This window comes from Pogona vitticeps, chromosome 2, assembly GCF_051106095.1.
Source record: "Pogona vitticeps strain Pit_001003342236 chromosome 2, PviZW2.1, whole genome shotgun sequence".
In the NCBI taxonomy this organism is placed as follows: Eukaryota; Metazoa; Chordata; class Lepidosauria; order Squamata; family Agamidae; genus Pogona; species Pogona vitticeps.
In genome coordinates this window covers 32,223,835-32,250,279 of record NC_135784.1, presented here as the reverse complement: position 1 = coordinate 32,250,279, position 26,445 = coordinate 32,223,835, and the positions used below count along the sequence as shown (strand labels likewise).

General features: G+C 43.7%; 2 protein-coding genes across 2 annotated transcripts in view; both read right to left on the bottom strand.

Annotated features, from left to right (window-relative positions):
• Positions 1-479: 479 nt before the first annotated feature.
• The window catches only part of LOC110088018 (L-amino-acid oxidase), a 37,271-nt gene continuing 11,305 nt past the window's right edge, over positions 480-26,445 (bottom strand). The window contains exon 7 of the mRNA XM_078388751.1: positions 480-3,412. Coding sequence (XP_078244877.1) covers positions 2,638-3,412 — 775 coding nt within the window. The 3' untranslated portion in view covers positions 480-2,637. The remainder of the gene's footprint in view (positions 3,413-26,445) is intronic.
• LOC144586941 (L-amino-acid oxidase-like) lies at positions 4,671-14,813 on the bottom strand. The gene is made up of 5 exons (XM_078386114.1): positions 14,622-14,813; positions 12,508-12,614; positions 8,555-8,756; positions 6,232-6,285; positions 4,671-4,691 (listed from the first exon to the last, which is right to left on the bottom strand). Exons 1-5 carry the CDS (start codon positions 14,772-14,774, stop codon positions 4,671-4,673), a joined length of 537 nt encoding a protein of 178 aa, XP_078242240.1. The 5' UTR covers positions 14,775-14,813.

The following is a 26,445-nucleotide window of genomic DNA, read 5'->3' as shown; positions in this document are numbered from 1 at the left end:
TTCAAGCTTATAGAAGGCCCAGTTTCCTATTTAGGGGACGAACACTGGGGGGAGTCCAGGTAAGTTGATGGGGGAAGTGAGCTCTAGAAATATACTCTGGTTCCTCTGCTTGAAGGGCCCTACGCCGTCAGGTCATGCAGCCAAGAAAGCAGAAGAAGACTAAGACTAGAAGTGGCAGCAATTAAGAAATCAGAAAAGACCATGAAGTGTAAGGATGTCATTGGAGATCATGGCCAAGGTCATCCACGCTTTTGTATTTCTGATCTCTACGTATGGGTGTGAAAGCTGGAAAGGGAAGAAAATTGACAGGAGTGGTGCTTTGTGGATACCCTGGACTGCCAGAAAGATGAAGAAGCAGATCCTAGATCAAATCAAGCCTGAACCATCTCTGAAGGCCAAAATGTTGAAACTCAGGCTGTCCTACTTTGGACACATCATGAGAAGCCATGATTTTCTGGAAAAGACAATAATACTGGGAAAAGTTGAAAGCAGCAGGAAAAGAGGAAGACCGAATAAGTGATGGACTGACTCCCTAAATCAGTGGTCCCCAACCATGGGCCTCCAAATGTTCTTGGACTTCAACTCCCAAGTTGTAGCCCAAGATCATCTGGAGGCCCGAGGTTGGGGAGCTCTGCTCGAAATGACCCACAGGCTTAAGTTTACACTTGCTGAGCAGGACTGTTGAAGACAGGGAATTTTGGAGTTTGCTCATTCATAGGTTAGGCTTAAGTCGAGTGACTTGATGGCATGTAACAATGTGAACATGTTCATCTTCAACCGGAGGCCCGCCTTGGTTTTGGGAGGGAAGGAGGAGCGGAGGCGGTTCAGATCTTTTAACACAAGCTTCTTTATTTTTAGAACAGTTCAGTTTAACGGTATCAAAAGGATCCAACAAACTTAACTCTGGCAGAACTTTATAAGTCTTAACTCTAACATCAGGGGTCTTCCAATCGCTCCTTATAGAGCGGCCGGACCAAAGCGCTCCCTGTCCATCATAGGTCTCAAGGGGGTGCTCCTCACGGCACAGACAGTCCCACAACATGGGCGACGAGCCCAGTCCCCCTCGGGTGGTTGCTGGAGAAAAGAGGGACTGGGACGGATCACCCTCCATCCCCCACGCTGATTGCGTGGGAAAACGACAACCGTCCATTCTAGAGGATCTAACGCCCTCCCTTTCAAGTTGCCCAGGCTAGGTTCGGGTAACAGACCTCCTCCTAGTTGTAGATTCGGAAAGTCCTTTATAACAGTGGTCCCCAACCTTGGGCCTCCAGATGTTCTTGGACTACAACTCCCAGAAGCCTTCACCACCATATTTGGTGGCCAGGATTTCTGGGAGTTGAAGTCCAAGAACATCTGGAGGCCCAAGGTTGGGGTCCACTGCTTTACAAGGCCCATAGAGTCCTCCAAGTCACGCAGGGGCTCGGTTTGCACCCCACGACTCTTTCTCCCCAACAATGCTCCGTCAGTTGTCAAATTGAATATCTGTGCGCTTTCCCCCTCTTTTATATCCTCCCATAATATTAGATCTAACTCCTCTCCTTCCTCATCCACTAGACACACCTCTGAGGCTGTCGTGGGTTTAACCTCTTCCTGTTCTATCTCTATGAGTATTCCCTCCGCACATCCACTCTCTTCCACTGGGTGTTGCGAGGTAGAGGACGGCACACTGCTCTTCTGTCCTTCACAAACAACAGCCAACTTGTAAAAATATTGGCCAGTTGCTGGGATAGAGTTAGTATTGAGGCTCTCTTGATAAACCTGAGCCAAATTCCATCAACAGAAACAATGGTGTTACTTTCAGTGCTTGCTGGAAGCCTTTGTTTTGTAAAGTGGATAGACTGGTTTTGATTGTAGTTTGGTGTATTCAAGGTTAGCTTTGTTTTAATTGATATCTTCCCTGAGGAGAAGATGGCACAGGATATCGCCATTTAAAGCTTGGACTATCTAAACAATAAACATGTATTGACACAACTGGAAACCCCTAAGGCGTTTATACAAAACAACCAACTTCTTGAAGGGCTGGCAAGTCCACATCGTTCAATAGTAAAGAACCGCATCAAAGGAGAAAAGACAAGGGACTGGAAATTGGTCCTCTCAGCCGTAAGCACCTGGAGACAGCCTTCTTTGCTAATACACTGAGATTGATTGTGCTTTGATTATAATACAGTTACAACTGCTAAATGTGCAGCTAAAATTTTATGTACATTGGTGGATTTTTGGTGTGCGTGTGATGAGTTATTTTTATTTCCTTCCACGGCAATGGATAAGCGGCCCTCCTAGTCACATTACCCACTTTATTAAATTACCACAGTTGAAGAAACTTCTAGAAAATTCGTTTCCATTGATGTTCCTCCACAGAGAGAAAATTTTTAAAAATCATCAGGTGTTCCCCTTATTGCTATTTCTGGACAATATCTTCTTCTGTGCTTCACAAGAACCAGGAAACATCTGCGATGTGGATTTGGACTCTATTTTCTCTCCCACCCTCAAGCTATAAGAAAACCTTTTTCTACATGGTGAATATTCACCTTAAACATAGATGATGGCAGGAAGGCCATTTGATTACTTTCTAATCAAATAGGTAGCCCACCAATTTGGTAAAGAATATTGCATCACAGAGTCATGTTTTCCCAAAGCCTACAATACAGGTTGATTGAAATGAATGCCACTTGCTGCTCGGATGGCAGATTTCATGGCGGTGTCAATCCAACCATGAGGGTGGGCTGTGTGTTCTCCGGCAAAGTAGACCCGCCCTTCGTTCCGGAACAAACTCTTGAAAAAGTGGCTGAACTGGTACGGGGTGGGAGAAGCAAAAGCCCCCATGGAAAACTCATCAAGGGCCCATTTCTGAATCACGTGTCTGTTGCAAACTGATTTGAGATAACCTTTGGATATATTGTGGACTTCTGAGAGGTCATCCATTACTACATCAAGGCACTTTTCCTCACTGAGGGGAACAAAGAAATCGGCATCATCATGTGAAGTGTAAGAAACCAGAAGGACCCCCAGGCCACTCGTAAAGTTATGGTTAGGGTAGTAGATGGCTTTGGAAGGGTGGTCGGTGATTGACCTCCCTCCTCGAATGCCATCCTTCTCCCAAAACCGGTCTGTGCAGGCCAAGGCGATTTTAGTCGAGCTGGCATAATGGAAGGAGCGGAAGGCGTGAACCTTGGAGTGGGAAAGAGGCGGCTGGAATCTGATGAGTCGTGTGGCTCTCGCTGTGGATGTGACAAGGACGTAGTCGGCAGTCAACCACGACAGGGCGTTTTTCCCCAGCTTGCGGAAAAACACCCTCACTTTCTTGTCTGAGTGAATAATCTTCTCCACTCTGCTGTTTAAATGGATTGTCCCAGACAATTCCTGGGCGAAGCTGTTGGGGAGCTGGTCGAATCCCCCGGTGATTTCCTCAAAACTGAAGAGGTCATGGATGGGGAGAGAGAAAGAGGTCAATAAATAGGTCAACCCATTGAACAACACCCATGGGAACAATCAAGAGGAATACATTGTTGTGACAGACATGCTTTGCACATTTTTTAGAAAAAAATGTAATGCAAGGTTATATGAAAATCAGGCCCTCTTCTGGATGTCCAGCCATGTCTTGTAACTTTTATCAAAATAACTCTCTTTAACAAAATAGTTTTGAAATAATGCAGTGTCTGAATATCTGAGAGCTAAGCTTAGGTATTACCACTGGACATAGGCTATTGGCAATGGTAGGCCAAAATTTCCCCCAATTTCAGCCAGGAAACAAAGCATCACTCTCATCATTATTGCTATTGGCCTGGAGGGATGCTGACCCCTGCCTACTGGAGGAAGTGGGAACTCCACCCCCTTCCCCAATACTGTGTTAAAAAATGAAGAAATAATGCAGTGGAGCACGAGCATTATTAATAATTAATAATAATAATGTCCTGTCAAGTCAATTCTGACTTATGGCAGCCCTTTCCAGGGTTTTCCAGGTAGAGAATACTCAGATGTGGTTTACCATTGCCTTCTTCAGAGGATGTCCTGGGGTTGTGCAGCTTGCCCAAGGCTACACAGGATAGTTTTTCTCCTGGGAGGCACAGAGGAGAATTGACCTCCTAACCTCTGAGGTTGCAGATGTTTTTAAAAAAATCTCCAAGTAGTCCTTGGACCTTTTTCAGGTCATTCCTACCATTTGCCTTAACTCTGAGAAAACTCTTTAGAGTCAGGTTTAATTTAAATAAACAGACAGGCTCTGATTGAAGCCAATTGTTGCACTGAACGTCCTTGGTAACATCATGAAGGGAAGGTTGTGAAAATTCCATTACAGCCAATTTGCTTGTCCCAGCATTCCACTGTTAGAGGAGTCCACCTCAGGGTGTCAGATGGCAAGGCCAGCTCTGGCCCTTGGCTTTTTCAATCGAGATGCTAGTCAATCAGCCTGTGGGAATAATTAAACCCTCTCCCATTACCTGTCATCATCTGCAAAGGTCACATGTCCGAAGACAGAGTTAAGAAATGAAACATGAAATCTAGATTCTTGGTTCGTTAGTTCCCCGATCATATCCACGGCTCCTCGGCTCAGATTTCCTTCTTTAATTAAGTATTCCTAATTGGGAGAAAATGGGACATGGTGGGGAAAGGTGGGACAAGAAGCACAATCACTTCCTTTTCAACTTTACCTCGTTAATCCTCAAATTGATCCCTCACTTCCCACAAATGTTCCACTGCAAAAGAACAGATCACAATTGATCAAATGTCCTACTAATTATCAGAATATTTATACTTGGTGTGTCTAAGTGGGAAACCCTGTTATTTTAAAACGAAAATGGATATTCTGGAAGCTTCCTGGAGTGGCTATTCTCCCTTTTTTGGCCAGAGAAAACCCTTTTTTGAGGGAGATGGAGTCTGGTGCGGTCAGAGGCGGCAAAATCCACAGTGGGGGGTTCACTTCCTGCACCCTTGCTGTACTGATTGCTTCTGAGGCAGTAGTTTTCAGTCCACCAAAGCTTTCCCTCAAAGACATCAGGCACTCTTACGGGCACCACAAGATCCTTTTGATTCAGCCGAGGACCCCAAATCTGCTATAGAATGCTGGGGAGCTTCTGGAACATTGAAAGATGTTACCTTTGGGGCCATGACAGAAAACATCCACCTTCCTACACCCTCCCCTGACACATATGACCAGCAAATGTGCTCTGAGTAAAGGACAGCTCAGGGAATACTCCCATCACTAAAAAAAAAAGAGAAGCTGAATCCACTATGTCATGGCTACTAGTTTTTTTTTTTTTTTTACAAAGTCCAAGGAAGCTATCTCACTTAATGACCTGGACAATCATGAAATAGTTATGAAGTTTCCTAGATTTTCTTCCAGCTCCACCTGCAATATTCTTTAAAGGAAACAGAAAGCCCAAGATACAATATACTTTGGACAAAACCTGTACAGAATTTTCCATTTGGATCCTTAATGGTCCTTCTACATCTTTTCATAAAGTTGATCTTAGGCATGTTCATTCCTCCCATGTGACATTGCTCACGCAAGCAATTCTTCCCGCTCTCCAAAATGAGCAGCCCAGTCACCTCTAGTCCCTCAACTTTGTGGGGCAGCCAAAGAGCCAGAAGGGAATAGAAAGAGCTTGATTTCACGAGCAGGTTTGAAATTGTTCAGTCAGCTGGGAAATCTCCACAATCATCTTTCTTGCAAACCAGTGGTTCCCAAGCTTGGATCACCCAGGTGTTCTTGGACTGCAATTCCCAGAAGCCTTTACCACAAATTGTGCTGCCCAGGCTTTCTGGGAGTTGCAGTCCAAGAACACCGGGTTAGCAAATCAACAATCGAGATGGTTAAATAAGTCTTAGAATCCCAAATGGAATTGGCCTCATCCAGGTGAAATGTCAATGCCCTCTCCGACTCCTCCTAAACCTTATAGGTTGTCCATGTAGAAAATAAGCCCTTTGTGTGGAACGACCTCTGCAGGATAGTTGAGGACAGAGCCTGAAACAGTAGTTACCTTTAAAAAACAGTTGTTTACAGCATCCCAAATCCCACCATTAGCATGGCCAATGGGCATTCTGGCTGGGGGATTATGGGAGTTGTACTCCAGTAAAGTAACTTTTCAAAGCTCTGCATTGGGGGAAAATACCAGTATGGAGAATGGCAGTGACGAAAATTAGAATTACACACACACACACACACACACACACACACACAGAGAGAGAGAGAGAGAGAGAGAGAGAGAGAGAGAGAGAAATGCTCTCTAGTCTTACCTTCATGGAATACGAATCGTATTTGTCCTTCAGAATTGTGCAGTTTTGTGTTATCTAAATAATTAAAAAAGAGATGAGATTAAATTATACAAAACGATCCATTATATAGGCAGATAATAAGCAAAGTAAAATGTACATAGTCTTTTTACCTTTACCACGTTTACTCATTTGTCAAGTTTAAGAAAAACAACACCAGGCACCTATGCCATACTGTATTTGCAGGAAAAGGATTTATTACTACTAGACAGCTGTTCCAGTGAATTTCTCATTTCTAGTCAAATATATGCAACATTGGCAACAGTTACCCTAAGTATTGGGTGTGATGCTGCTATACCACCACAGAATCACTTCTGTACCACCTGAACCCTCGTACCAATAGCAGGAAAGCTCATGTTGGGAATGCTGACTGGGCAATTCTGAGAGTTAAAGGGAAGGGTTGCTCAAAATAGCACTTCCCCCCCTCTCCTCTTCATGTTGATTGGGGTCAGTTGGTGCTGGATGAGCACAAATACAGTACGTAATACAGGAAGAGTGCATTACTGAGGAAAAATCTATCCATCTGGTCACACCCTCCCCCAATCAAAGGAAACATCTAAAGGAGTTCGCTTCAAAAACTGTAAAAAGCCAGAGTTTTTGCCATTCTTTGCCACCATTGGTGCTAGTTTAAGACTAGAGAATGGGTCTGAACCACTGGTCTGGCGGTTCATGCGGTGCTCTGCGGTTCAGCGCCCCACCTCCTCTGGCGGATGCTCACTTGGAGGCAGCGTGCCGGCTTCCCTGCCCCGCCTCCTCCGTGTGCTGCCTCTGAGTAGGTCCCCACTGGAGGAGGTGGGGCGCTGAACTGCAGAACACCCGTTTGGCCGTTCACCGAACTGACAGAAATGGCTGAACTGGCAGTTTGTGCCCATCTCTATTTAGGATTTGTCTGGATGGTGTGAAAAATAACATTATCTATGTGCCACAGAGGGGCATGTAGAGGAGAACAAAGAGGTGCCTTCACAACCAGAAGCAGAGCTGGTTGAAGTGATAGACTATCTGTGCTTATCCTGAAACAGCTTTCTCCTTAATCGTGAGGGCCTTACCTGTCACTGCACCCAGACTCTCTCCCACAGGAGGCCAGGCTGGCCCCATCTTTGCTCTCCTTCCGTAAGCAGACAAAGACCTTTTCTCTTTAGATAGGCTTTTCCATAGTGAACTAATGTGTGTGTTTTTTTAAATAGGTTGTTGTGCCTTGTGAATCTGTTGTTGGTGTTGATTTTGTTTGCCTTTTGTTAGTGTGATATGTATTTGATTCATTTTTAATATTTATATAACTGTTTTTAGTTTTAATTATTGTCTTTTAATTGTGTAAGCCACCTTGTGTCCTTTTTAGGGAGGAAAGGTCGCAGATTATTTTAAATAATCAATCAATCAATCAATCAATCAATCAATCAATCAATCAATCAATCAATGCATATTATCTTTCCGTTTAGCAGTCAGTCAATGGAAGAAAATAGTGGACTCTGTTTTCATATTGACTTTGCAAACGTAGCCGCTGCAAACATGCAGCAGGATCCCTATATCCACGTGGCATTGCTTCTAAGCCTCCCCCTGCAAATGCTGAAAACCACAGATAAGAGCAAATGGTATACATAGCATGGTAAAATAAAAACTTTAAAAATCCAGAAAAAAATGATCAGAACTGGCCATTGGAAGGAGACAGAGACATTATGTAGTATTGTTCAACAACAAGAATAAATAGAATGGTCTCTGGTTCCCTCTAGTGCCTAGTTCTCATAAATACATCGTGAAAATGTGTACTTCTAGTTATTTTCTATTATTTTAAATATTTTCAGAAACCATGGATATTGATCTTGCTGATATGGGGTCCTACTGTACTTAACATGTTACAAAGCTGAAAAACCAAGAATCTGTTCTGGCCCTTAATATGCGGAGTGACAACAAGGGTGCAATCAGATGGCTGCGAATGTGTGCACCTGATTGGACTGGAATGTAGCTGAAGTCATTTCCTTTAAAGCAATCCTTCCAGCTGCCAGTTAATCACTCTACCCTGGCTCCCAAAAGCCGAAGCCTTACAGATGGACCAAAAAGGCTTGAGAATGGACTGGGGTCAGGCTGGAGTGTATTTCCCTGCAGGAAAACAGATCGCACTGACCACTCCACAATCAGCCCAAATTGCAATCTATTTCTCCATGCAATCACACGTGGAGATGTATACTTCTCTTCACAAAGGAAAAGTTTCAGAAAGATTCGATTGTTTTGTATTTGACAAAATTTACACCTGCTTGTGTTCCTCCTCCCCTCCTGCAAACAAAGGATATACCTTATCCAATGTTCCTGTGAAGAGTTCGCCAGGAGACTTGCCCTTCTCGTTTGGATCCAGTTTGTATCCGAAGAGGTCTGAATTTTCATTCACAGCAGCCACCCTTTCCCGTCTGTTTCTAATCAAATACCAGGCATTCTTATCCCTCTGAACAAATGGATTCAATGTGAGGTTGTATTTCTCAAGATACACACGAACAATTCTGCAGGTGGGGAATGGAACAGCAAAGGAGTGAAAGGAGGCATTTAAAAAATAAAAAAAAACATGGCTGCAATACCCAGGTAGGACTTTTGTATTTGACAGCATTCTGCAAAGCTGCCAATAATTCTGCTGCTGAGAATGGTAGGTAGCACATAACAGCAATAAAACTCCAAGCATATTTTATTAATAAAACATGGGTCTCAACAGCAATGATTGTTTCTTTCCCAGTTCCTATCTCCAGAGTATTTCTAACCGCAAAGCCAACACCAGATTCCCTGGTCTCATTCAATGGTTTTCCCTGCCAGAAGAATGATTTTTTTTTTCTTTGACAGATCCCGAGTCTGGAATCCCAAGAGGATGGCAAAAAGGACGGTAAAAGGGAGGCCGAAATCTTAATGCTCCGGGAAAGCCTGGTGGAAGAGCCAGATCTTCAATGATCTTTTGAACCCATCCAGTGAGAGTGTCAGGAGGATCTCAATAGGCAGGTTGTTCTATAGGCGGGGGGCAACCACCGAGAAGGCCTGGTTTCTTGTTATTACTCCCCTAGCCTCCTTCAGGGTCAAGGCCCTCAGCCGCCTTGCCTGTGAAGATAGAGTATTACAGACAGATCTGGCTGGGAGCAGGCATTGTGATAGGGCTTTGAATGTTATCATCATCATAACCTTGAAGTCAATGCAGGAATGGACTGGTAGTCAAGGAAGGGAGGTCAGAGTAGTGGAATGTCTTCATCCCAGCTATTAATCTGGCCGCCGAATTCTGGACCAGTTAAAGTCTCTGCATCAGCTTCAAGGATAGCCTATTCTTGAGATTACGAGGGCATGAATCAGGGTGGGGAGTGACTCCATGTCTAGATAGGGATGCAGCTGGGCAATCCTCCGAAGATGGAAATGGGATGCCCGGACCACAGATGCCACCTAGGTTTCCATGGTGAGATCCGGGCCCAGGCAGATGGCCCAAGCTGGGAACCTCACTCTTCATGGGAAGTGTCACTCCCCCAAAGGAGAGGGAGTTCCCAACCCACTGATGCCAGGGGCACCCACGCACAAGATTTCCATCTTGTCCGGATTCAACCTCAGTCCATTTGCCCTCATCCACTTCAGAAGGGTCCCCAAGAAGCGTTCAAGGGTCGTAACAGCGTCCACTGCAGTAGGAAAGAAGGAGAGGTAGAGCTGGCTGTCATCAGCATACTGATGGCACCCGGCCCCACAACTCCAGATTACCTCACCCAGCTGCCTCATATAGATATTAAATAGCATTGGTGAGATGATTAACCCCTGCAGAACCCCACAATTGAGGATCCACGGCGTGGAAGTCATTTTGCCAAGCTGCACTCTCTGGGGACGGTCCCCCAAGAAGGAATGGAGCCATGGTCAACGGTATCAAAGACCACTGAGATATTGAGGAGGACCAACAATGAAATATTGCCCCTGTCGGCCTCCCTCAGGAGGTCATCCTGCAGGGTGACCAATGCTGGTTCCATACCATGCTGCGGCCTGAAGCCTAACTGGAACGGATCTCAGGCATCAGTTCCAGGAGGGCCTGGAGCTGATCGGCCACCACCCTCTCAACCACTTTATTTCAAGAAAGAAACATTGGCAGTAGGCCTATAATTCCCAGTTTTGTCCGCTGCCAAATTAGTTTTCTTTCTAATGGACCTAATGAGTGTCTCCTTGAGGGCCGGGGTAACCATGCCCTCCTGGACAGACCCATTCATTGTTGCAGTGGCCCATTCTGTTTTTACCAGCTTGGCTGCTTCGATGAGCCAGGCTGGACAAGGGTCTAAAGAAGATGTGGTGGCAAGACAGCACATAAGCACCTCATTGGACGTCACCTCACTGAAAGCAAGTTATCCTCGCCAGGCAAGACGATGCGCTGAACATTTCAGCTCAATCTACTGTCTGTAAAAAGGGATCAACGTCCTGGCGGTTGGCCTTCACTTTAGATTTTAGAATGCTGCAAATTGGTCAGAGGAAATACTAGAGGGAGGCCTATCACTGTGGCCAACTCCGGATAGATCACGTACTATATGGAAAGGCTCCACCTGCTGGTTGTGAGCTTCGCTTATCTGGCCAGCGAAGAATGCTCTTCTAGCAACCTTTACCCTAGCTAGGTAAAGTTTAGACATGATCCTCACAGTTTTAAAATTGATTTCCATCGGGGCCTTTCTCCAAATGCTCTCTAGCCTTGTCTGCTACACCTGTAGATCTCATTAGTCATGAGACCAAGGTAAAAAAAGTATTGCCTCTGCTATTGGAGCAGAAAAACAGCTGATAAGGAAACCATCCTGCTGAATGAAGGCGTTGTGCTATAAATTTCACTTCATTAGAAAAGTCAATTAAAAGATCCTATTTAGAACAATTCAGACTGCTCCAAATTAGTTGTCTAGCCCAGTGGTCTCCAACCTTGGGCCTCCAGATGTTCTTGGACTTCAATTCCCAGAAATCCTGACCAGCAGAAGTGGTGGTGAATGTTTCTGGGAGTTGTAGTCCAAAAAAACCTGGAGGCCCAAGGTTTGGGACCACTGGTCTAGCCAAGCCCTTAGCCATCTAACCAAGTTCTATGTGTGTGGGGGGGGGGATTGGGGGTTGGCAGCATAGCCTTGGTTTTTGTTTTAGATCCCAAACCCATTTATTAGAAACCAGAACGGAGGCAACATGGGCCTCAGAAGGTCAAAGGGCAAGCAAATAGTTCCTAGAATTCCTGATGTGCCTGTTCTTGGTCTATATATTCTTAAAGGGCAGTTTAAGTCAGAGAGCTCCAACGCTGGAGGCATTCAAGAGAAAATGGGACAACCCTCTGTCACATCTGCTTTGATTTCGATTCCTGCATTGAGCAGGGGGGTTGGGCTCGATGGTTTTATAGGCCAGTTCCGACACAATTCTTCTAAGATTTTATGATTCTATGGTCTTTGGACCTTAAGTTTGCAGTTTGTTGTTGTTTCTGTTTAGTCATTAAGTCATGTCCGATTCTTTGTGACCCCATGGACCAGAGCATGCCAGGCCCTTCTGTCTTCCACTGCCTCCCGGAGTTTTATCAAATTCATGTTGGTGGCTTCGATGACACTGTCCATCCATCTTGTCCTCTGTCGTCCCCTTCTCCTCTTGCCTTCACACTTTCCCAACATCAAGGTCTTTTCCAGGGAGTCTTCGCTTCTCATGTCATGGCCAAAGTATTGGAGCCTCAGCTTCAGGATCTGTCCTTCGAGCACATGTTAGCAATTTGGTCAATTTTCTTGAACAGATCTCTGGTTTTTTCCATTTCTATTATTTTCCTCTATTTTATTGCATTGTTCATTTAAGAAGGCCCTCTTGACTCTCCTTGCTATTCTTTGGAAGTCTGCATTCCATTTTCTGTAACTTTCCCTATCTCCCTTCCATTCCCTTCCCTATTTCCTTTCCATTTTGTTGCAGTACAGGCTTGTAGTACAGAACCATATATTCTCCTAACCTTCCAGCCAAAGAGGAACACAGCCTGGGGTCCTCGAGTAGTGAGATGAGAGTCCAAAACAACCAGAGATAAATATTTTGAAAAGTTATCTAGAAATGGCCTAAATTAACTAAATACAAAGAAATAGACACAAATTGAATGAAATGTACAAAATGAATTATGGAACTTCTGAAGTCATCTCCAGCGCTGCATGGTTAAGAGCATGTTCCCTCCCTTTGTGCTCCCACCTTCTTGTCTCATCCTTATGTTCAGGGCAAAGGAAAGGGTTTTTTTTAGCATGACTGGGGTCATGCCTTGCTTTGTACCTGTGTGCCTTGGGCAGACGCATAGGTCCCAAGTCCACGTACCAGTCCTTCTCGCGATAGGTCTTTATCCGACCCCCCACACGGTCACTGGCTTCCAGAATGTGAACCTAGGAAGAAAAGCATTATGATAAAACATTGCTACGCATGGCGGTCTTGATCTCTAAATATCATGACTGGTGTAGAAGTGGTTGTCAATGTTTTTCCCTCAAGACAATGATGTCAACGGAGTTTTCCCTCATGTGGTTGGGACAACAGTTTTAATATAAAGTTAGAGGGGGGCCATTTAAACAATCTACTGTACATCCCCCTTCACAGATGGCTGCCTTGTTATGGTGAAGGGGCTTGAGTTATTCAGAGAAGCTAAAAGGCTATGCTGTGCATGCACACCCAAGACGGACAGGTCATAGTGCAGAGTTCTGACTAAACGCGATCCACCTGGAGCAGGAATTGGCAAGCCACTCCAGTATCTTTGCCAAGAAAACTCCATGGACAGAAACAAAAGGCTAAAAGATATGATGCTGAAAGATGGGACCCTCAGGTTGGAAGGCATCCAACATGCTACTGAGGAAGAGTGGAGGACAAGTACAAGTAGCTCCAGAGCTAATGAATGGAAAAAGTTGTAATGGGATAGAATCTCAAAAATGATAGAATGACTTCAATACGAATCCAAGGCAGACCTTTCAACATCACAGTAGTCCAAGTTTATGCGCCAACCACCGATGCTGAAGAGGGTGAAATTGACCAATTCTATGAAGACTTAACAAGACTTCTAGAACTGACACCAAAGAAAGATGTTCTTCTCATTATAGGGGATTGGAATGCTAAAGTAGGGAGTTGGGAGATAAAAGGAACAACAGTTAAGTTTGGCCTTGGTGTTCAAAATGAAGCAGGGCAAAGGCTAATAGAGTTTTGTCAAGAGAACAAGCTGGTCATCACAAGCACTCTTTTCCAACAACACAAGAGGTGACTCTACACATGGACATCACCAGATGAGCAATACCGAAATCAGATTGATTATGATCTCTGCAGCCAAAGATGGAGAAGCTCTATATAGTCAGCAAAAACAAGACCTGGAGCTGATTGTGGCTCTGATCATCAGTTTCTTATAGCAAAACTCAAGCTTAAACTGAAGAAAATAGGAAAAACCACTGGGCTATGCAGGTCTAATCTAAACCAAATCCCTTCTGAATACACAGTGGAAGTGAAGAACAGAATTAAGGAACTGAATTTGGTGGACAGAGTGCCTGAAGAACTATGGATGGAGGCTCGTAACATTGTAGAGGAGGCAGCAACAAAAACCATCCCAAAGAAAAGTAAATGCAAGAAAGCAAAGTGGCTGTCCAACAAGGCCTTACAAGTAATAAAGAGGAGAATTTATTTATTTATTTATTTATTTATTTATTTATTTATACCCCACTATCTGGTCTACAAGGCCACTCTTGTAGGGAAACAAAATGCAAGGAAGGTAGGGAAAGTTACAGAAAATGGAATGCAGACTTCCAATGAATAGCAAGGAGAAACAAGAGGGCCTTCTTAAAGGAACAGTGCAAAGAAATAGAGGAAAAGAATAGAAAGGGAAAAACTAGAGATCTGTTCAGGAAAATTGGAGATATTAGAGGAACATTTTGTGGAAAGATGGACATGATAAAGGACAAAAAAGGCAGGGACCTCACGGAAGCAGAAGACATCAAGAAGAGGTGGCAAGAATACACAGAGGAATTATACCAGAAATATTTGGATACCCCAGAAAACTCAGATAGTGTGGCTGCTGACCTTGAGCCAGACATCCTGGAGAGCGAAATCAAGTGGGCCTTAGAAAGCATGGCTAATAACAAGGCCAGTGGAGGTTATAGCATTCAAGTTGAATTATTTAAAGTCTTAAAAGATGATGCTGGTAAGGTACTACATTCAATATGCCAGCAAGTTTGGAAAACTCAGCAGTGGCCAGAGGATTAGAAAAGATCACTCTGCATCCCAATCCCAAAGTAGGACAGTGCCAAAGACTGCTCCAGCTGCTGTACAATTGCACTCATTTCACACGCTAGCAAGGTTATGCTAAAAATCCCACAATGTAACTTGTAATTTGTAATTTGACCTCCCATTAGTATAACTACCTGATGTCCAGCATCTTTCAGTAATTTGGCAGCAGTGAGTCCACTTATTCCTGCACCAACAATCACAACTATCTTTGGCTTTGCAGTTTTGGCCAGTCCATTTCTGGAAATGTTTAACAGTTCTTCATAATCAGTATCTTCAAAACACTTCATCCATTCCTCTTCTTCAGCAGCATGAAGAGGTTTATAGATCAAGACTGTCGCAAGAAGTAAGAAGGTATAAAAAGCTGGAAGAAAAACAACAGCCAGGATTTAACAAGGATAATGTAAAAGGGAAAGTAAATCGAAAACAAATGCTAATTGATAGAGATCTCAAAACCAAAAAGGACCAAGACTGGGACAAAAGAAGAGAACTATGAGAATTAAGGGTCAAATTATACATGACATCCGTCATGTTGTTTGCCCTGGAATAAAATGTTTCTGTTTCCCTTAATTAGCAACAGAGCCCTTCAAAATGGATCACAACGCTGGAGTGAAGAGCAGGGGGCTCCTGACTGTGTCAGAGAGTGCCTCATAGCTGCATAGGAATAGAAGTTCCTGTTCACTCTAGTGGAATCTTTATTCCCCACATCAATTGAATATATGGCCTTAGGGTAGGGTTGCCAGATACACGGGTACTAAAAGGAGGACATAGAAAAACAAAAAGGAGGACAAAGGAGGACATATTGAATGTTTCATTTGAATCATTCCAGATTAAACCCACAATCAATACAATTTTATTACAATAGCTTCCAATAAATGTTTTTTAGTGAACCCACCAAGAAACAGCCATGTTAAAAAATAAAAATAAATTCAATGGAGGCTTTTTTTCAAAATACCGGGAGTGGGCAGGCAGGTGGGGGAGGGGAAAGCCAGGGGGAAGGGGGTCCTTCCACCTCTCCCCCTCCCATCCAAAATTATAACATAAAATATATAAAAGCCTGACATTTTATCTTTGCCTGCCTGACGGAGGACATTAGGCTAAAAAGGAGGATATGTCCTCCTTTTGCCTGACATCTGGCAACCCTACCTTAGGGGCAATCCAGACTGGCACCACGATGAGGCACAGGGCTGAAGAATGCTGATATCTAGACAGACCAGTGTTTCGAATTGCAGCGTAGATCTGTATTGGGTTTTGAATTGGGGAGTAGGTCTGTATTGCCACATATAAAAAGACAATGGCAGAAAGAAACTTCACAATCTCATTTTCAAAGAGGAATCAAACAGATCCCATTATCTGGCCTAGGAATGGACATTATTTACATTTCAGCTTCCCTGTTATAGGTTTGTCCTGAATCTTCTTGTAAACCTGGATAGTAAAGACAATTCAACAATCCCCAATGCCAGTTTAATCCATTTCTAAAATACTAATCTAGGAATAGCAGTGGATGCTGCTGGTACTCATCATCATAATCAAGTACAATTATTAAGTGTAGAACAAATTAAATGAGTCCCTTATGGGAGAAATAAAATAAAATACTGTAATGAGAAAGATCACAACCATTGTTTCATATCATAAAGGAGAAGATCAGGCTCATAGCATTATTTATGCGAATATAATAAACCACTTACAAAACTGGCCCATGTTTTGATCTTCAATGTAGGAACATTACAGAGTTCTCTTATTTTATAGCTAAAGTGTGGCTGCCAGTCAGCCAATGGTGATTCAGGACTGGGGAGCAATGGCTTTCTCAACTGAAACTTTTTCAGTGGTCATCGTTTCAAAGGGCAGTGTCCCAACGCACCTACCTGGGAAAGGTCACCTGAACCACTGTGCAGGTCCATTGCACATATGTAACTGTAGTATAGAGTGTCACACTGCCAGGATATATGACACAACACAAAGATTGGGCAACCGTTTTTCTGCTAATAAAATATGTTTTCAAAACTGGAACATCAAGGTGGCAGGACTCAAGGTGTCGTAGGAGGAAGGCTGACAATGAGATAAAGGAACATCTTACCTTTGGTCAATGAATTGGGAAACAAGATCTTTGGTAAGAACCGGAAGGGGCCAACAGATGATGAACTCTGCTCTATTATGATGGAAGAAGCTTGTCTTTCCCCAAATAACTTGTTCTGCTGCCCTGGTCATACAGTGCTGGTATTTGCTGACTGATTGGTATCGATTAGACTCAGGACGTAAATCATGAAACCTATTAAACTAGATGTATCTCCACCTTTCTCTCTTTTGATAATCAAATGCCATCGCGAGAGGCAATTGTTCCTTTCAATACCTGTCTTCTGAATCAAACCTCCTTATCGACCAGTTTCCTAATGTTGGGTTGAAGAAACAGTCATGGCATCTACATCAATTCTGAAGCAGGGGGGAGATTAAACTCTCTCCAGTCCCCATTCTCAGCAACCTGTATCAAGACTATCATCCCATTACTGCCAGAACAATAGTCATGGGCAGGAGGGAAAGTTAGGTTGGGACCAAGCAAAGCTGTGAAGATGACGTTCAGAATAGCTTGAGGGCTGCACGTTGTTCACATGTGGTTTCTATCATTTAAATAAAAATATAGCTAACAATATACTGTTAAATGCCATAAGAAAAGATAATAATAATGTACCTGCTAGTTAATTCTGCCTTAAGGTGACCCTTTTTAGGGTTTTCCATACACTTCTGAGTATGGTATACCATTCACTTTTTCTGGGGACATTCTGCAGCTTTCCCAAAGACACACAGGCTGGCTTTACTCATAGAAGGCACAGTGGGGAATCGAACCCCCAACCTAAAATACTGAGCTATCCAGCCATGTATAGCAAAATGTAGACACCTGAATTCCTTGAAATACTGAAGCAATCCCTTCTTGTTGAATTGGTCTATTCATCCTCCGGTGGCCATCTTCCTGATGACAGCCCTCTCCCTACCTAGCTACGTGCATCTTTGGACAACAAACCAGAGTTTGGAAAAGTTTTGAATCGCAATATCTGGATTGGTTTTTCAGCCAGCATAGCCTACATGGTCGGATTCTGTACTCCAATGAAAAATCTTTCCCAAGTTCTGTGACAGACACAGAGTGTCTGGGGCTATACTCTGAGCCTTACAAACCTGCTACAACCTGTAGACCACAGTGAGGTCTCTGTGGAGGATATCCATATCAATCAACTCTCAAAATTAAGATTTGGATGAAAATACTACAATAACATTCAAAAGCAGCACCAAGAAATTAATTTTAGAGAAACTGATGCGGCACCCATGAAAAGCCAAAGTTTGCCTCAATGTCCAAATAACACCACATGTGAAGAAACCTGATAGATCTGTTGAGAGACAGAGATTCAACAGATTCACATGGATTATGTGACACTGATGATGACATCAAGTATTTTATTTAGTTTTTTTATTTTTTAGGAGAAAGAATAACTTTCTCTGCCGGCCACAGAGACTGGTGAAACATTAGGAAGAACAACCTTCAGAACACGGCCAAAGAGCCCGAAAAACCCACAACAACCATTAGATCCCAGCCATGAAAGCCTTCGCGAATACATTTTTAAAAATTGTTTTACAGTTGTGAATGAGGTGCCCTGGGTTCTTTTTTTCTTTCCCCAAAACAAATATAGTACAACAATACAAAATATGTATTAACAATCTAAAACACAGTGCACCCCCATATGCACGGGGCCCTTTGGAGCAATTTTTTTACTATGAACCTCCTTTCCAAAATTTTATTAGTTTTTGCTTAAAGGCTTTCCCATTTCCTTTCACTAGTACAAATTCAATAACTCAATCCCAAATAGCATAGAAAACATTTAAACTTATTTCCCCTCTTTTCATCTTAAATTCAGTAGTCAGTATGTCCCATACTTTATTATACCAATCTTCTAAATTAATATCATTTTTATCTTTCCAGAATCTAGCTATTAATATTCTAGCACTTGTCATAAAATTAGAAATCAATTCTTTTGAGCAATAATCAAGTTCTGTCTTATCAAAAATTGACTGCAAGGCAATTTTAGAGTTAAATTTAATATCTTTTCCAAATATATCACATATTTCCTTAAAAATCTATTTTCAAAATTTCTGAATCAATTTACACTCTCACCGCATATGATAATACGTGCTAATTTCTTCATCACATTTCCAACAGGCCTTAGAATACTCTGAATTTATTACGTTCAATTTCAACAGAGCCATGTACCAACTTAAACTAATTTTTTTAAAAATTCTCCTTCATTCTTACTGACATTAATCTTAAAACTCTCATCCTCCAAATTTTTATTCAACCCTCTGTTCTAATTTTTGTCTTCAAATCATATTCCCAAATTGATTTCAAACCTTCTATTTCAATCTCATTTTCCTTCTGATCCAAAATTAGGTTATAAATTCTACTTACTACTCCTTTCCTCAAAGCATCCTTCTGCATATCTTCATGTGACAATAGAAATTGTTCATACTTAGTTCAGTCTCTACATTTGCCATTAGTCCTCAACCATTCATTAGTCCATCTGTCTAATTGGATATAATTGTACCATGATAATTTATTATTTTGAAGTTTAATTATACAGTGGGGTCTCTACTTAAGAACGTCCCTACTTAAGAACAATTCCACTTAAGAACAGCTCCATTTGCTAAATTTTGCTTCTACTTGAGAACAAAAATCCAGATAAGAACAGGAAAAAAAAACTTTCCTGCTCTTTTTTTAACCTTAGGTCATCTTAGGTTAAAAAAAAGTTCTCCCCCAGTGGTAGAGTACGTATTAACCAGCTTTGCATTAGTTCCTATGGGAACTAATGCTTCAATGTACGAACGCACCTCTACATAACAAAAAAACAGCCAGAACGGATTAATTGGTTTTCAGTCCATTGCTTCAAAATTAGCTTCGTCAGAAGTGCTTTTAACACTGTTCCCTGACCTAAGGGGAAAAAAAAAGAAAAAATCCCCCTCTAGTGGTAGAAGGCGGAATAGCAGCTTCCCATTAGTTTCTATGGACGGAAAAGAGCAGATACGGATTAAATGGTTTTCAATGCATTCCTATGGGAAATGCAGATTCTACATAAGAACTTTTCCACTTGAGAACCACCTTCCAATACGGATTAAGTTCTTAAGTAGAGACCCCACTGTAATCTGATCCTTCGATCTCATTTTAATCATCCAATCCTTCAATCTGGCAACTTTTTTTATCCTTAAATAAATCAACAAAGAGACATCGAGTATTTTAAAAATGATTTTTTGTGGAACTTCTTTTAAGATATGGAGCCCCAAGTTGTATTCGACCAAGCTGTATACACCCCCTTCTAAATTTGATTAGAAGTCCATTTTGTGTCTTTGGAATGTATCCCAGTTCGATTTTGTGCATATTTGATTTTATCCTGGATCAAATATAATCACTAAGTTTCTTATTATTGACTGGCACTGGAAAATGAAAAAGTCTGTGGCTTTTATGTTTTTGTGTTGATGTGCATGGGACTTAGCAACATGATAAACCCTAAGAAAGGGAGCTGTTAAATGTCTCACACCTAGCATGAGGAGTTTGTGTACTTGGCTCATTTAAAATTTACATCTTACTTAAGGAATCAACCTATTTATGTCTTACTCAATTAGATGTGTGCTCTAAACACAGGGAGCAACTACACAGCAGGAAAACTGCAAATTCATCTGCTGCGAAGTTGTGCTTAAGAAGTTCACTTTTCCTTCTGTTAATTCACTTCAGCCCACCACACAGTAGTCCGTAGAGAGAAGTTGAAATTGGCACTCAGAAGCCTTATTTGCAGCTCCTTAAGGTAGCTCTGCTCTACTCTGACCTTCCATATTGGCAGGAGGCACAATTAGAGCACAGCTGGCTTAACAAGCTGGAAACAACAACTTCCTCTCCTCTTTCTGCAGATTCCTCTCTCCTCCCCGCTCCCACTTTAGTTGCCTAGCATTGGAGGAAAAAATTACTGCTGGAGGGAGCAGCCTATGTTTTCTTCAGCCTGAAGAAAACACAAGTCATGTGCCAGGGCGTGGACTCACCTCCCTCTATTACTATCTCCATGCAAGAACTGGAGGTTGTTCATGAATTTGTGTACCTTGGCTCAACAATCTCTGACACTCTCTCCCTAGATGTCGAGCTGGATAAACGCATTGGGAAAGCAGCTACCATGTTCTCTAGACTCACAAAGAGAGTATGGCTTAATAAGAAGTTGACGGCATACACCAAAATACAGGTCTATAGAGCCTGTGTCCTGAGCACACTCCTATACTGCAGTGAGTCCTGGACCCTTTGTGCACGGCAGGAGAGGAAGCTGAACACCTTCCGTATGCGTTGTCTCCGACTCATTCTTGGTATCACCTGGCAGGACAAAGTTCCAAATAGAGTAGTCCTAGAACGAGCTGGAATTTTCAGCATGTATACAATATTGAAACAGTGCCGCCTACGTTGGCTTGGGCACGTTGTGAGAATGGCTGATGGTCGGATTCCAAAAGATCTCCTGTATGGAGAATTAGTGAAGGGAAGCCGCCCCCGAGGGAGACCACAGCTGCGTTACAAGGACATCTGCAAGCGGGATCTGAAGGCCTTAGGAATGGACCTCAACAGATGGGAAACCTTAACGTCTGAGCTTTCAGCCTGGAGGCAGGCGGTGCATCATGGCCTCTCCCAATTTGAAGAGACACTTGTACAGCAGACTGAGGCAAAGAGGCAGTCCCGAAACAAGCAAAACCAGGGAGCTGGACAGGGGACAGATTGGATTTGTCTCCAGTGTGGAAGGGATTGTCACTCTCGAATTGGCCTTCTCAGCCACACAAGACACTGTTCCAAGACCTCCATACAGAGCACGATACCATAGTCTCTCGAGACTGAAGGATGCCTACACGAGGGGGCAGGGAAATCTAAACTGATAGATAAGGACTTATACATCATGTAGTCAGTGGAAAATAATGTTCATCAGATTATCCCAATCCTAGAATCTTTCTTGTATTATCTGTAAATGTACTCCCTGTGACAAACCCAGACCTACTGGGATCTATCACACAGTTACTAAGCTGCCACCAACCATTCCCTATAATAAGTCACACAGACCAGGGATGGATTTTTAAACAATAAAAGAATAAGGTTTATTTTAAATACAAACAGGGTAAATAAAACAATCAGGTGAATAAAATAAAGTAACGTGGCTTATTCTCACACACACAAGCATACAGTTTGGTTCACCTAGAACCTTTAACTTAAAGCACAGACCCTGAACCCATCAGTTCTGGCTAACCAACAGACCCCTGAACCTTTCAGGCTGGTACTCTGACACACAGTAGTACCCTGTCAGACACCCAGACTCCCACAACAGCTTCTTCTTCCCCAGCTGCTGCTTCGTCCCAACCCAGTGTCTCACAGTCTGTCTCAGCATCTACATTTCACCACACAGGCATCACATATTTATACAGTACAGCCCCTCCTCCTGATGTCCCGCCTTCCACTCCCCATAGGATGGAACTTTCCCTCCAAACCCATGACAGACAGGTAACATCAGTGCTGTTATGTAACACCTCCCCTCTTTAAAAGTTGTTTTGTAGGGGGAAAGCTAAAAGTGCTTTTCACCAAAAAAACAACCTGCATAAAATACACAACAACATTTATACATACCATATAATACTTACATATACTTACACTCCAAGTTAACCATAGCAAATATGCATTTAAACATTTTACCATATACAGTACATCAATTTACCTTTATTAATACAAACCAATTTAAAACCAGGTACATTTTAACTTTTTGTTTTCATTATATACATATAGTCCATGTTCTTTCGCCGTCTTCAGTCTTCAGGTCTTCTTGATAAGGCGTCAGCAACACAGTTCACTGACCCTCTGACCACCTTCACTTCAAAGTCATAGTCCTGTAAGTTCAAAGCCCACCTCATAAGTTTGCTATTGTGGGTTTTCATTGTCTTTAACCATTGCAATGGTGAATGGTCAGTACACAGAACAAAATGTCTTCCCCAGATGTAAGGCTTGGCCTTCTGGATCGCGTAGACTATGGCCAAACACTCCTTCTCCACGGTTGCCAAATGTCTCTCACCTTTTTGAAGTTTCCTACTCAGGTAGGACACTGGATGCTGGTCACCATTCTCATCCTCTTGGCACAGAACTGCTCCTACCCCGCTGTTAGACGCGTCGGTGTAGATGATAAACTCCCGGTCGAAGTCTGGAGCACGCAGGACAGGATAGTTGATTAACGCCTCCTTCAACCTCTGGAACGCCGCCTCACAGTCGCTGGTCCACGGGATGCGGTCATCAGCCTTCTTCCTCGTCAGATCGGTCAGCGGAGCCGCAATCTCGCTAAACCTCGGGATGAACTTTCTGTAGTAGCCCACCAACCCAAGAAATGATTTGACTTTTCTCTTGGTGGTGGGTCTAGGCCAATCTCGAACAGCTTCTATTTTGGCCTCCAGGGGTTTTATCATTCCTCCCCCTACCATGTGACCCAAGTATTTTATTTCTGGGCTACCCAGCTGACACTTGCTGGCCTTTACTGTTAGCCCTGCTGCACTTAACCTCTGCAGCACTACCTCCAGGTGTATCAGGTGATCTTCCCAGGTATTACTGAAGATCCCTATGTCGTCAATGTAGGCCACTGTAAAGTCACTGAGCCCTGCCAAGGTCTGGTCCATCAGCCTTTGGAATGTGGCTGGTGCATTTCTGAGACCAAAGCTCCGGACTCGAAACTCATAGAGATCAAAAGGGCTGCAAAAGGCAGTTTTTTCTTGATCCCTGGGATCAATTCTTAATTGCCAATATCCCTTTACCAGGTCCAATGATGAGATGAACCGACAACCCCCTATGGTTTCAATCAGGTTGTCTAGCCTGGGCATTGGGTAGGCATCAGGAGTGGTTACACGGTTTAATTTCCTGTAATCAACACAAAACCTAATGCTCCCATCAGGCTTGTCCACAAGGACTATCGGAGAGGACCAAGGACTAGAAGAGGGGACGATTATGTTCTCCCTCAGCATTTCGTCCAGCTCCTTCCGCACCTTGTCCCTATAGGGTCCCGTTACTCGGTATGGGGATACTGCCTGCGGGGGTGCATCCCCTGTGTGGATCCGATGCATCACTCCCTTCACTATCCCCGGCTTGTTGGAAAACACCTGTTGATATTTCCTAAGCAGCATGTTTAGTTCTTGCTGCCGGTCTTGGGTGAGTGCAGGACTGATATTGACCTCCTCTGGGTTGTATTTTACTTCCCCTCTACCCTCCCAGAAGGGTAATTCAGCTTCCTCACTCTCAGCTGCTTTTATCGCGAATAAAACCCTCTGTTCCCCTCTGTAGTAGGGTTTTAGGGCATTCACATGAACCACCCTCCTTGCTTGGTTCTCCTCCTGCTCTATTAGGTAGTTCAGGTCTGACATCTTGGAAATGACCCTATATGGTCCTGCCCATTTGAGCTGCAGTTTATTCTCTCTGCAGGGCCTAAGCCAGAGCACTTCCTCCCCTGGGTCAAAGTGCCTCTCTCTAGCTTTGCGGTCATACCATGTTTTCTGTTTGACCTTCTGCGCTTGCAGGTTTTCTGCTGCCAGCTCTAGATTTCTCCTTAGGTCATTCATCAAGGTGTCTATGTAAGTCACAACGTCTTGTGGGTCATCCTGGGTGATCTGCTCCCAATTTTGTTTGATCAAATCCAGGGGCCCCTTCACCCCTAAGTGTGCAGCAAACATGTCAGAGTGACCCCTTTGTAAGATCATGGGGCGATACTTTTCAGGTACCACCAGTTGACTTCTGATCCCATCTCCCCCTTTTGAGATGTTCCTCAAGGTCTCTCTATATAAAATCCCCTTTTTCTCCAGAAATCTCACTGGGGTTTCAGGTGTTAGCTGGGCGTCAGTCACCTGTTCAAAACACTTTTGGAGAGTGGCGTCTGCCTTTTGCTCCTGTCCAAATCTGCTGTCTGTGGTTAAGGTTTCCACCACAGCTTCTGAACTTCCCCCACCTGCTTCCGTCTCTGGCTCATCATTACCCCCCTGAACTGTCCCTGTGGTGGCTTGTGAGCGTGTAATCACTAGCACCCGTTTCACATGTTCAGCCAGGTCATTTCCCACGAGCACAGCTGCTGGCAGAGTCGATGAAATCGCTATCCGCCAATCTCCCCTCCAGCCTTGAAAGTTGACAGGTACCTCTGCTACTGGCAGAGAGATTATCTGCCCCTCAATCCCTGCCACCTTCATGCTCTCATTTGGGATTATAAACTCCCTAGGAATAATATCTGGATGGCACAGGGTTACCTGGGAACAAGTGTCCCGCAGCCCCCTATACTGACGGTCAAGTATTCCTACGTCCACCCCGGCTGTCTCAAACAACTGAGAATCTGTTTTTACCAGCAAGCAGCGCTTTACCTCCACAAGAGGACCATTTTCCTCAGCCTGATCAGCAGAGGTAGCTGTTCCAGACTGAGTAGTCATGGCAACAGGCTCCCTCTGTGACAATGAGCTTTGCTCTTTCTGGACACAGAACACAGCTTTTGGCTTGGTCCCACTAGAATTCTGAGGCACCATTCCTTTTAGCTGCTTTAATTTCTCACACTCTGAGATCAGATGACCCTTTCCCTGACAGAAATAGCATTTTCTAGTGTATTTGGATTCTCTCTCCTCTTGTTTCGGTTTTCCCTCCAAATTCTGAGGGCTTGGTTTCATGCCTGAGGGCTTCCCTTCACCATGGGCCCCTCCCCCTTGCTGGCTTTTCCCTGGTCCCTGAGAGTACTTGCTGTAGGTTTCTTTGGGTTTACCTACAGATTTCCCCTCACCCAAGGGCTTTCTTATTTGGGAGATAAAATCCGCGATTTCTGCGGCTGCTGCCACAGATTTCGGTTTCCTTTCCCTCACCTGGAATTTCAATTCCCCATGCAGAACTGAATAGAACTGTTCCAGGGCTATCAAGTCTTTAAGCTGTTCATAGGTCTCTGTTCCCTCCTGCGACAGCCATTTCTCAAGCAGCCTCACCAATTGGGCCCCCACTTGGGTAAAAGTCTGTTCTGGCTTCTTGGTGAGGGACCTGAACCTTTGTCTCAGCTGCTCTGCATTTATCCCATGTCTTGCAAACACCAGTTTTTTAAACTCTGCGAAATCTTTCATCCGTTCCTCAGGCATCTCGGCATAAACCTCAGCCAGGCTACCACTGATTAAAGACCGCATGATGGTCATCTTCTCAGTTTCCCTCACTGAGAAGTCCACAAACGCTCTTTCCACTAAGGAAAAGAACACCTCGGGACAATCTCCCTTGTGGTACACAGGGAATTTCTTCAGGTCAGCCTTAGACAGTTGGCCCCCCTCAGAATCCCTATTATTATTATTGTTCTGGTTCATCATTTCCAGTTTTCTTAATTCAAACGCCATTCTTTCTTTTTCCAGAGCAATTCTCTCTCTCTCCCTCTCCATTTCCATTCTTTCTCTCTCTCTCTCTAATTCAAATTGCCGCTGTTTCTCTCTTTCCCTTTCCTCCATTTCCCTCACCCTCAGTTCATGCTGTTGGGCTATGAGTATTTTTCTGAGTTCTGGGTCTTGCTCTCCTGTGCTGTCACCTTGCACTGAGCCAAATTCATCCTCAGAACCTTGGTCAATCTGGGGGTCTTTCACTTCACTCATGTCTGCTACTTGGCTTCGAGTCAAGGGCATACCCCCCCCTCAGAACAGGCTGCTTTAAAAAGTCAAGCCTCAGAATAAAACGACCACTTTTTTTTTTTTTCCTTCTTGCCTCAGAACCAGCTCTCCCCAGAGATTGCTGCTGTTCTTCAGCACTAAATTTGCAACAGTATCGAGTCAGAGCCTACCCCCCTCTGCTGGGCCTCTCAGCTGGCAAGCTAGCTCGCTGTTGCTACGCAGTTTTGCCTCAGCGTTTTCCCGCCAAAACTAGGCTGCCTCAGAGCACCTTGATCT

Coding starts and splice junctions, on each gene's coding strand:
- LOC144586941 (XM_078386114.1), bottom strand. CDS start 14,774: ATGAAGTGTTTTGAAGATACTGATTATGAAGAACTGTTAAACATTTCC. Junction 12,615..14,621: donor TGAAAGATGCTGGACATCAG/GTAGTTATACTA, acceptor TTTTCTTCCTAG/GTTCACATTCTGGAAGCCAG. Junction 4,692..6,231: donor ACGATTCGTATTCCATGAAG/GTAAGACTAGAG, acceptor GTTCTTTTGCAG/TGGAACATTTGTGGGAAGTG.